The 12,354-nt window shown below is 41.4% G+C and overlaps 1 protein-coding gene across 1 annotated transcript in view; it reads right to left on the bottom strand.

Moving 5' to 3' along the window:
* Positions 1 to 12,354, bottom strand: part of LOC122201660 (1-phosphatidylinositol 4,5-bisphosphate phosphodiesterase epsilon-1-like) — a 224,901-nt gene that overhangs the window by 73,292 nt on the left and 139,255 nt on the right. Inside the window, 1 exon segment of the mRNA XM_042907512.1 lies at positions 4,181 to 4,856. Within this exon segment, the coding sequence (XP_042763446.1) occupies positions 4,181 to 4,856 (676 nt within the window).

Here is a 12,354-nt window from a genome sequence, read left to right as displayed (position 1 = left end):
AGTCGGACGCTTAACCGACTGAGCCCCCCGGGCGCCCTGACATGCAAGAATCTTAAATGAATATTACTAAGTGAAAGGAGCCAACCTGAGAAGGTTACATATTGTATGAGTCCAAGTATATGATGTTCTAGAAGAGGCAAAACTATGGAGACAATAAAAAGATAAGTGGTTGCAGGGGAAGGGTGGAGGATGAGGTAGGGTGGGAGGAAGAGATGAACAGGTAGAGCACAGAGAATTTTTAGGGTAGTTAAAATACTCCATGTGATATTATAATTATGAATATATGCCATTACATAGTTGTACAAACCTAAACAATGAACTCTAAGGTAAACTGTGGATTTGGGATGATTAAGATATATCAATGCAGATTCATCCTTTGTAAAAAAATGTACCATTCTGGTGAGTGATGCTGACAATGGGACATGGGTGGGGGGCAGGAGGTTTATGGGAAATCTCTGTACATTCCTCTCAATTTTATTGTAAACTTAGCACTGCTCTAAAAAAAGAAAATCTTTAATAAAAAAAAATTTAATAGACCCATACCATGTACGTATAAAAGAATCAGCCTCCAATGCGTTGGTATTTCTAAATTCAGAACATCCTAACATGGGTCAAGCTTTACCCTTAATAGAAATATTTTAGGCCTGGAAAAGGCAGATGCCTTTGTTTAATCTTTAAAGGAGACTTTCTGGGAAGCAAAATATAGTTTGACTCTTTCTTGTATTTTGTACAAACAGAAACTTGATTGGGATGGGTGAAGGATATACCTTCTCTTTTTAATATGGAAGAAGAGCTATTGTGAGTGAAGATACATTCTCAGTTTTAGAAAAAAGTTACTTTCAGATACGAGAGTATTCTAATACTAGTAAATGTAAATTGATCTAATGAAAATTGTAACAGGAGGTAAAGCAAAAGACAGAAATTGTGATACTTGTAATGAAGCCTTAGGAATACAGGAAAATAAAAGAAGTTCCTGTGGATATTAGGATTAGGAAGCTGATTCCTTAAAAATTATACATGCACTTTTGCCTCTTGGCATTATCTTTGTGTATGATATTTTAAGTACTGTTAAATGTATCTAATCCTTTGAATAAATCCTCCCCCCCCCCACCCCAGAAGATAGCAAGAATGTTTCTGTTGCTTACAACCAAATTGTACCTGATACCCCTGTTTTGACCTTCTCAGCTTCCCAGAGATCTTTCCAAATACCCAGGATTATGGGTTCTCAGCTCTGCCTGCATAACCTCAAGCCAAAACTCATGACACCAGTCTTTCTCCTACACCTCACATCAAATCTCTTGCAGCTTACTTTCTTTTATTTTCCTGTATTCCTAGGCTGTATTATAAAGGTTACTATTCTTTTTTTCCCTTTATCTCTTGTTAGTATTTCCATTTGATCAAATGCATTTACTAGTACTAAACTACTTCTATTTGAAAGAAGCTTCACACACTCATCACACAAGAAGACTCTGATGTCATGAAAATTACATTCTACATAAGCCCTTTCCAAACTGGGGAGAAAGAAGTACTCTTACAGGGCTGTTAATAGAAGTTTGGAAGAACCCGAGACTGTTCATAAATTTCTTTAACTTACAGGTACATTTAAACCCATTTCTTTTGTACCTTAGGACTTCTCAAGAGCCTTAAGTGTGCTAAGAGGTATTATAAATCACCAAGAGGGACATTTAACATGATGCCTATTTGACTTTTTGTTCTTAAAATACCAACTTGGATCTTTTTGATGTTCTCTGAGACAATTTGGGAGCTGGGAAAATAATCAGTCGCTGAGTTTGTTTCACTTAATAAAAATCCTGAGTGTCTGTTTCTGAGAAATGTTGCCTTGTCTTCCTGGGCGGCTCATGCAGAACAATGTTTTGAGGCAGACCATCACCTGTTTTCAGAAGTGACTGAAGTAGATGGAGCCGTTCTGCCATTACACCGTAACGGCTTGTTCCCATGCAGTGGTGGAGGAGTGGGGGCTGCGGGGAAGGGAGGGGTGCTGCTGTGTGTGCAACTGGGAAGGGCTGAGTTGGCTCCAGGTCACTTCCTGTCTCTGCTCCAGCCGTGCCTCTTACCTCTTCTGCTGTTTCTGGTCTCAGCTGGTGCCTTCTTCAGCAAAAACTGAAGGCTGCCAGGGTGAATGAGAGACCAAGTACACCCTAGGTGTTCATTCAGCTACTTTATGCTGGAAGATGGGAAAGGAAACAAATGGAGCAAATAAACCACATCGCCAGCCGCTTTGTGACAGTGAGTGTAACTGAGCTCAGAGACTTTGGTTTGTGTCCAGGTTGAATGGATTTGCATGACTGTGGAAGCTGAGGAATGATTATAATTAAAAATCAACATTTACCTGGGGCGCCTGGGTGGCTCAGCCGGTTAAGCGTCCGACTTCAGCTCAGGTCATGATCTCACAGTCTGTGAGTTCAAGCCCTGCATCAGGCTCTGTGCTGACAGCTCAGAGTCCGGAGCCTGCTTTGGATTCTGTGTCTCCCCCCTCTCTGCCCCTCCCATGCTCATGCTCTGTCTCTCTGTTTCTCTCTCTCTCTCAGTAATAAGTAAATGCTAAAAAAAAAAAATTGAAAAGAAATCAACATTTACAATAGCCCCTGAAGACTTCTTTTTTTCCAAGCAGTTGACTGCACTGGACTCTCCCTGTGGAGTGGACAGGAAGCAGGTATCTTGGTTTCTACTTTAAGATGAATTAACTGAAATAGGCTTTGTGCTGTGCAGTATTAGCATAATCGTGTACATAGGCCTATATGCTTATTAATCAATTAATCCATTAGTTGTTCAGGATATGATCTCCACTCATCAGTATTGCATGAATGTGGGTAAAGGAGAAAAAGGGAGCATTATATAAATACACATACATACACATATATATGTGCATCTCTACTAACAGCCCAGGGGAAAATGTCTCTACTTGTCAGAAACATGTTAGGACTGTGAAAAGTACATGAAATCAGTCATTTGAGTAATTTCAGCCATGGTTCTATTTGTTCTGTGACACTAGTAAAAAAAGATAATTTTTTTTTTTTTTTTTTTTTTTTTTTTGCCAAAAACGATGGAAAAGCATAACAAAGAGAAACTGAATGCTTTTTGGGGCGCCTGGGTGGCTCAGTTGGTTAAGCGGCCGACTTCGGCTCAGGTCACGATCTCGCGGTCCGTGAGTTCGAGCCCCGTGTCGGGCTCTGGGCTGATGGCTCAGAGCCTGGAGCCTGCTTCCGATTCTGTGTCTCCCTCTCTCTCTGCCCCTCCCCCGTTCATGCTCTGTCTCTCTCTGTCTCAAAAATAAATAAAACGTTAAAAAAATTTTTTTTAAAAAGAAAAACTGAATGCTTTGATACAACTCATTTGGAAACGCCATCAATAGTGTCCTGTCCCCTTGTGGCAGGGTTTTCCCGAGCAATCTGCCCTCTGTCTTCCAGGAGTATGCTATTCTGGTCTTTCCGGTCTCTTCTCACACCTCAGCCCAGTTCTGCCGCCACCCTTGGCTGGAGTGTTAAGTACCTGATAATTTTAGGGTTAGTGAGAAACACACTCACTTTAAGCAGCTGACTGTGAGAAGCTGCCTCCTCAGGGCTGTGCCAATATAAACCTGGTGAGGAAGAACTTCATTAAAGCTCAGAGGTGCTACAGTGAGGCAGCAGGACACAGTGAATTAATGCTCCGAGAGTCACCTAGCATATTAGGTGATGGGGCAGGATTTCAATTTCCAAAGTGAAGGTTTCCAATGTATCAGCTGGTCCGTAATTAATTATAAAAGCGTTCACACCATAATGCTGTCGATGGAAACTTTGAGTAAGCGAATATGCTTATATTAACTGGTTTCTTTGCTGTGAGAAGTACAATGACCGCAGTCTCTATTTTCATACAAAATGTTAACTGGACCTAATAAAAGCCACACACTATTCTTTATACATTAGGAACTGGCATTAACGACTTGACACATATTAACTCAGTCAAACCCCAGAGCCGCTCTAACAATGGGTATTGCTATCATTCTCATTTTATAGATAAGAAACCAAGGCACAGAAAGGTAAAGTCAAAGGTGCCCTGTATCACTGAGGTAGTAAATGACAGAGGGTGAGAATGAACCCTGGTGGTCCAAGTGTGGCTTTGCAAGATTAATGACTTGAGAATTAGGGGAGTGAGGAGAGAGGGACGGCTACACCCCTACCTGATAGAGGCTGACGTACTGTTTCCGCAGCCACTGCTGTCTCTGGTCAGGGAACTTCCTCATCTTCCTCACGGCTCTCGTGAGTTCCAGCAATCCACTGAAGAGCATCTTAGCTGTGTGCCTGGGTGCCACAAAGTGCAATAATCTATTGTCCGTGGTCTGGAGCCCATAGAGCAGCGTCACACCAGTCTCTGAGAGAAACATGCTACCCAGTTTGTTCTGAACACACACAGTGTGTATATCGATGCTAGGGTGTCCCATGTACACAGCTTTTGCTGAGAACAGATCCAAGACCCCCTCTGCCAGGCCACTTAGTCCAGCATTGCCCAGTAACGGGAATTTGCCAGGCTCAGACGTGTTACTAAGCACACCGAGTTTTGCTTTAGCACTGGCCAGGGAAGCAGTGGTGGGCTTTGTCCAGGTCAAGGTACTGTTGTCAGGCTGAAGCTGGAGGAAGCATCGGGCAGAGAGGTGCGTGTCCTGGTCGTAGTGGATGACAGTGGCCCCCTGCAGCAGGAACTGGTGCACATCGGCTCGGATGGACAGCACGTACCATGGGATTAGCTCTGTCCCATGGTCAAAGGCCTTCTGTGGCTCTTCTGATCCGTGAGCGTCCCATTCTTTGGATTTCTCAAAGATGTCATTTTCAGAATCTAACAGGTCTCCAATGATAAACCTAATGGAAAAAGATACAAATTTGATCTGTCTTGTAATCAGAAGTGAGAACACCACAAAGCCTTTTGCTGACACTGGACATCATTTTTCACTCCACTGTAAGTTCAAATTAGCATAGGAAATATAAAATGCTAAAGGTCAGAGTAAACTTTTTATAGCTGTATTCTAAAACCATGTATTTAGCAGTATGTCTGACTGTAGGCATAAGGAAAGGAACTACTATAAGTTCTTGTATTTTTAATATCAACAATCTTCATTATGTATTAGTTTCCCCTCTTGTGTCAGGAACTGTTAAATACATTACATACTTTTTTTTTTTTTTTTTTTTTTGAGAGAGAGAGAGAGGGAGGGTGGTGAAGGGCAGAGGGAGAGAGAGAGAGAATCTTAAGCAGGCTCCATGCTCAGTGTGGAGCTTGATGTAGGGCTTAATCCGATGACCCTGGGATCATGGCATGAGCTGAAATTAAGAGTCGGGCTCTCAACCAATTGAGCCACCCAGGTGCACTGTTATATACATTTTTGCACTTAATTTGACCTACTTGTGATGTAAGATTTTTTTTTCTTTTTAACCTATGAGGAAGCTGGGCTCAAAAGCGGTAGAATAACTCCCTCCAGGTCATCCAGCTCAGAAGAGGCCTACCCAAGGCAGGATTCTGCTCTGACTTGTCAGCCTGGGACCTTCCTCACTAAGTTCGACTGCCTTCTACTTGATCAGAACCAAATGTTGTGACCTGAACACAATGGGGCTAAAATAGGCAGAACAAGACTTACTACGTTGGCCTGAGAAGTGTCTCTGTTAAAAAATAAAATACCATTAGTTCAAAGACACTTGGAAAATACAGCCATGGTGGCTAGATGAACAACAATAGTTCTCCTTGACTCAACCTTAGATTTTCAGTGTGTGTGTGTGTGTGTGTGTGTGTGTGTGTGTGTGTGTATGCTCATGTATGTATACATGTGCACATAAAGGACTTGTCTGCTTGGAAAATTCAGCAAGTTGTCTTCCCTGAGTTGGGAATCTGGATTGTTAGGGCCAGAAGGATCTAGGGGGAAGGCAAGGGAGACCTTATTGCCTCCTTTGTATAGGGTCACCTTTGTAGGAATGTGCCCAAGAGAGACTTGTTCTTTTTTTTTCAAAGCATGAAGAATTGTTATTAAGATCAAGGTTTCTGGGCCCCTGGGTGCTCAGTCAGTTAGGTGGCTGACTCTTGATTTTGGCTCAGGTCATGCTCTCACGGTTCTTGGGATTGAGCCCCGCATCAGGCTCTGTGCTGACAGCATGGAGCCTGCTTGGGAATCTCTCTCTCCCTCTCTCTGCCCTTCCCCTGCTCACACTCTCTGTTTCTCTCTGAAAATAAATAAAATTAAAAAAAAAAAATAGAGATTTAAAAAAAAAAAGAAAAGATCAAGGTTTTTGCTGTTTGATCCATAGACATCGCTTGCAAAGTGGTGGATAAAATTGAGAAGGAGCTGGTCCATACATCTCTGGGAAGGAACGTTCCCACTGACTTGAGGCACTTGGGCAGCCTACTGTGACTCCTGGCAGGGCAGGAGCAGTGGCACTGGGCTTCCTGGACTCTTGGTCTAGATCCTGGTCCCTGAGCAAGATCCCATTCCTGCTTTCAAATGGCAGGTTCTTCCTCCTTGCCTCCCATAAGTAGATATTCTTTTTTTTTTTTTCCAATATATGAAATTTATTGTCAAATTGGTTTCCATACAACACCCAGTGCTCATCCCAAAAGGTGCCCTCCTCAATACCCATCACCCACCCTCGTCTCCCTCCCACGCCCCATCAACCCTCAGTTTGTTCTCAGTTTTTAAGAGTCTCTTATGCTTTGGCTCTCTCCCACTCTAACCTCTTTTTTTTTTTTTTTCCTTCCCCTCCCCCATGGGTTCCTGTTAAGTTTCTCAGGATCCACATAGGAGTGAAAACGTATGGTATCTGTCTTTCTCTGTATGGCTTATTTCACTTAGCATCACACTCTCCAGTTCCATCCACGTTGCTGCAAAGGGCCATATTTCATTCTTTCTCATTGCCACGTAGTACTCCATTGTGTATATAAACCACAATTTCTTTATCCATTCATCAGTTGATGGACATTTAGGCTCTAGTAGATATTCTTAAAAAAAGAAAATAAATCTACAAGAGATCTCACAAATCTGATAATCAGAATATCGTTTTCAGATAACACACACTGGAAACACTGGAAATAATCCAAATGTCGTATAAATAAAATTTGGTGGATTCATACAATGTAATGAATTGCACAGCAATGAAAACAAACAGGTAATAAATAGCTAGCACAATGCAACGACAGGGACATATCTTACGCAAGACACACAACAATATATATTGTATGGTTATATTTGTGTAAATGTAAATTTCAAAACCAGGTAAAACTATACTATGTTATTTAGAAATGCACAAGAGGGGTATAGTTATAAAGAAAAGCAGGAAGTAGCAGTGAATTTTAGTCTAGGGGAAAGGGTGACAAAATTGAGAAGGGAAACATACAGTTTCTGGTGCTGGGCAATGTTTCACTGTGGGCGGGAGTTATGCATGCATTGACTTGATGATTATCCAAATACATTCTTTTTTTTTTTTAAGTTTGTTTATTTATTTATTTATTTATTTTGAGAGAGAGAGAGAGTACAAGCAGGGGGAAGGGCAGAGAGAGAGGGGGACAGAGGATCCAAAGAGAGCTTCATGCTGACAGCTTTGAGCCTGATGTGGGCCTCAAACTCACAAACCCTGAGATCACTACCTGAGCTGAAGTCGGACGCTCAACTGACTGAGCCACCCAGGTGCCCCCAAAATACATCAGTTTTTTTTTTAACTTTTAACTTTAGAATAATTTTAGATTTGTGGAAAAATTTCAAAAACAGTAGATCCCACATTTGGTTTTCCCTGTTATGATCATCTTATTGGGATGGTATGTTTGACACAATTCATAATCCAATACTGATTCATTATTATTAATTGACGTCCATACTCCATAGAGTTCCTTAGTTTCTTTCCCCCCCATGTCCTTTTTCTTTTCCAGGATTCTATTCAAGATTCCATATTACATTTAGTTGTCATGCTTCTATAAGGCTCTTCTTACATATGACAGTTTCTTACACTTCCCTTGTTTTTAATGATCTTGACAGTTCTGAGGAGCACTGGTTAGGTATTTTGTAGAATGTCTCTCAATTAGAATTTGCCAGATATTTTTCTCATAATTAGACTGGGGCTATCAGTTCTGGGGAGGAAGCTCACTGGGCTAGAGAGTCATTCTCCTCACATCACAGCCAGGGAACATACTATTAACATGATTTAACTGTTGATGTTGATCTGACTGAGGTTGTGTTGGTCATGTCCCACTGTAAAGTCATTCTTTATTATTATTTTTAATATAATTTATTGTCAAACTGGCTAACATACAGTGTGTACAGCGTGCTCTTGGTTTTGGGGGTAGATTCCTGTGATTCATCGCTTACATACAACACCCAGCGCTCATCCCAACAAGCACCCACCTCAATGACATTTTTAAAACTCCTTTCCATATTGTCCTCTTTGGAAGGAAGTCCACATGCACATGTAAAGGGTAGAAAGTTATTTTCTACCTCTTCAAGGGCAGAATATCTATATAGGTTTTTTGGAATTCTTCTGCGTGGGAGATTTGTCTCTTCTCTCCCATCTGTTTGTTTATTTATCATTTACGTATATGGGTTCATGAATATTTATTTAATATTTTAGTTTATAATCTAATTCTACTTCATTTTGTAGCTCGAATTGTCCCAGCTTTGGCCATCAGAAGCTTTCTTAGTTGGCTCTTGTATTCCTTTGAAGTTTATTGTACTTCCTTTGTTTGTTTTTAGCACTTCTTTACTTTCCGGTACAACAAAATGCCCAGGCTCATCTTTTGTATTTCCTGCCCTAGCTCTAGGATCAGCCATTTCTCTAAGGAACTTTGCTTTCTTTTATTGAAGAATGTTATTAGAAATCAAGATTTGCGTGCTAGCTGCAAACACACCCTATTTTATGTACTTAAAAATTTTTTTAAATTAAAATCTTTAAAATATTTTATTTATTTATTTATTTATTTATTTATTTATTTATTTGGCTAACATACCGTGTATACAGTGTGCTCTTGGTTTTGGAGGTAGATTCCCGTGATTCATCGCTTACATACAACACCCAGTGCTCATCCCAACAAGTGCCCTCCGCAATGCCCATCACCCATTTCCCCCTCTCCCCCAGCGTCCCCCTCCACTCCCCAACCTCCGCCCCATCAACCCTCAGTTTGTTCTCTGTATTTAAGAGTCTCTTATGATTTGCCTCCCTCCCTCTCTGTTTGTAACTATTAAAAAATTTTTTTTTAATGTTTATTTTTGAGAGAGAGAGAGACAGCATGAGCAGGGGAGGGGCAGAGAGAGAGGGAGACACAGAATCTGAAGCAGGCTCCAGACTTTTAGCTGTCAGCATAGAGCCCAATGTGGGGCTTGAACTCAGGAACCGCAAGATCACGACCTGAGCCAAAGTCAGACGTTTAACTGACTGAGCCCCCCAGGCACCCTTTATGTACTTTTCTTAATGTTGCATTTAATGATAAAAAGTGAAGAAACAAAAAGAAAATCCTTTATGTCTAGCCTAGCTTGATTCCTCTGAAACTGCCATCAAGAACAATGGAAAACCAATATTTATTTATGTCCTCGTCTACAATGCTTATGCTCATGGTTCATACACATAGAATGGTGGTTAGGAACATGCCGTCTATAGTCACTGTGGGTTTAATGTTTAGCTCTGCCACCTATCTGCTGTGTGACCTGGTCAAATCATTCAACCTCACTTTACTTATCTGTTAATGGCAAAAAGACAATGCTCATTTCACAGAGCAGGTGAGGCTCAAATAAGAGTACTTGCAAAGAAAGCACTTAGCGCTGTGTCTGGCTCAGTAAAGTACACCACTATAATTAAATATAGGAAGACCAAGATTTCATTCTTCATGCTTCTCCTTTCCCCACCTTCCTTTTCTCTACACTAAATGGGCCCAACTATTGCTCTAGAGGGGTTTTCTTTAGGGCCACATGCAAGCTCTTTTATCTTTTTATTTCCTTTCTCTGGGATCATTTTCACATTCTTCAGGTCACACTTCTGGTTTTTGTTGTTTTTTTAAGAGCAGAAAGGATTCAATTGGTGTCTGTACCCATAAAGTACAACTTATGCTAATTTGGACATATAACTTCTGATTTTAATTGAGCAAAAGAAATAGTGTCTCCCATATTCCATTTAATTTGAGTTCTGAGCTAAACCAAGTATTTTCCAGTGAAAAACTGCAAGTATTACAAAAAAACAGCATCTGGGGGTGCCTGGTTAAGCGTCCGACTTCAGCTCAGGTCATGATCTCTCGGTTCGTGAGTTCGAGCCCCGTGTTGGACTCTGTGCAGACGGCTTAGAGCCTGGAGCCTGCTTCTGATTCTGTGTCCCCCTCTCTGTTCCTCCCCCACTGGTGCTACTGTCTCCCTCTCTCTCACAAATAAATAAACATTTAAAAAAAAAACATACACACACACAAAAAAAAACCAGTGTCTGGAAAGAAAACTGTGCAGCTTTTCTGGAGCCTGTTTTCTGCTGCTCAGAGCTAATGTAAACTGGGAGCGAGAGACACTGTCTTTCTTAGCATCAGTTTCTATTTTTGAACACAAAAAGGACTAATGCTGAGTGTTAACAGTTACATTAAAAAGCCTAAGATAATGCCTAAGAGAAAAGTGACAATTGTTTTGGTAATGAAATAAGTTCATTTCAAGACAGAAACTAGAGGCTTTGTCTCTTAGATCTTACGGTGGATGTTCTGCACTTCTGTGCCTGATTCTCTTAGGAGACAAATCCCTGTGGGTTTACGAGGAGGAGTTGGTGGCATTTAAAGGGTTATTTAGGGACCAAATAACATAATCAAAGATCAAAGATGTGATTTACCAGCAAAGAAGCTACTTTGTCAAACTTAGGTCATATGCCCTAAGAAGAAGACCACGGAGTGAAACAGAAGGAAAGTGTGTATCTGAACCCCCTGGAGAAGTTCCACAGAGTCAGTCAGTTAGAAACCATAAATTGACAAATAAATATTTTTCTAAAGTTCCCTAATGAAAATCTTATATGTGGGGACAAGTAGGTTATTAATCAACTTGGTTAGGCATTCTTAAAAATGTTTATTTTGAGAGAGACCGAGAGAGAGAGCAGGGGAGAGGCAGAGAGAGAGGGAGAAATAGAATCCCAAACAGGCCCCACCTTGTCAGCACAGAGCCTGATGCGGGGGCTCCACCTCTCCAAGCATGACATCATGACCTGAGCGAAATCAGGAGTCGGATGCTTAACCGACTGAAGCCACCCAGGCGCCCCAACCTAGTTATGTATTTTCTTAATAACTATTCATTACTTCCTACAACGTTATTATGATTACAGGACCATGATTCATCATGATTTGGAGCCAGCCTGCCTGAGGTTAAATCCTGGCCCTGGGAGGTATAAGATCCTGAGTAAAACGGAACTATTGTGAGGATTACATAATGTGATATATGTGAAATATTTAGGACAGTGTTTGCTCAAATGTAGGCTCTTAATAAATAACAGCATGTTAAATATTACTAATATTATTATTGTCCGGATTACATGTGCAAAGTCAATATTCTAGAATGTAACCACCAAACAAACATTGCTTCACTGTGGAAATGGTGTCCAAATTTCAAGTTGGGATTCAAGTGATAAACTAGCTTGAACTGAATGTCGTGCAGACAGTGGGAAATGGCTTTCTTTGTCATAGGTCACAGAAGTAGGACTGGTCTTGGGTGCTGGCTGAGGAGACAGGAAGAGAGAGAGAGAGACAGAGAGGGTCCCAGGTACGCCCAGCAAAGCCAGGGGTGGTGTAGGGGAGACCATGTTAGGGTCTGGGCTGGCCTGAAGCAGTCAACTATATGTAAAGGATGTTATGAGGTGGGTGTTTGTAAGATTGAGACTGGTCTATACCATCTTCTGTGGAGAATAACTGGTTTCCTGTCATTTTATTATTTTGTGTCTGCACATTGAGAGTGCGTGTGTGAGTGTGTGTGTGTGTGTGTGTTTCTCAGATACTGTACTTCCTTCTGCTCAGCTTTCTTATTTTCTATCCCTGTGGGATTGGATAATCTTCCAGGCAAGTCTCAAGGAGGCAGTTGGAGTAGGAGGGCACAGAATTCAGCTCTCTCCAGTAAGGAAGGGGAGCATGACTGAGGGGTGGTCCTAAAATGGTGACTGCTGCCAAGTGCCCACACCTAAGTGTCAGGCCCCCAGATGCCCTGGCTTGGCACTGAAGGGTGTGATGGCAGCCGTGGCCCGATAATCCCATCTATGTGGCATTTACAGTGTAAAAGTGCTTATCTCACAAAATCCTTACAACAGCTCTATAAAGCAGTATGGCCATCCCTATTTTAGATGACAAAACCAAGGCTTAGTGAGATGAAGTCACCTACCCAGGTGACATAAA

Source organism: Panthera leo, chromosome D2, assembly GCF_018350215.1.
Source record: "Panthera leo isolate Ple1 chromosome D2, P.leo_Ple1_pat1.1, whole genome shotgun sequence".
Lineage (NCBI taxonomy): Eukaryota > Metazoa > Chordata > Mammalia > Carnivora > Felidae > Panthera > Panthera leo.
The sequence above is the reverse complement of the archived record's forward strand: the minus strand, read 5'-3'. Positions and strand labels throughout refer to the sequence as shown.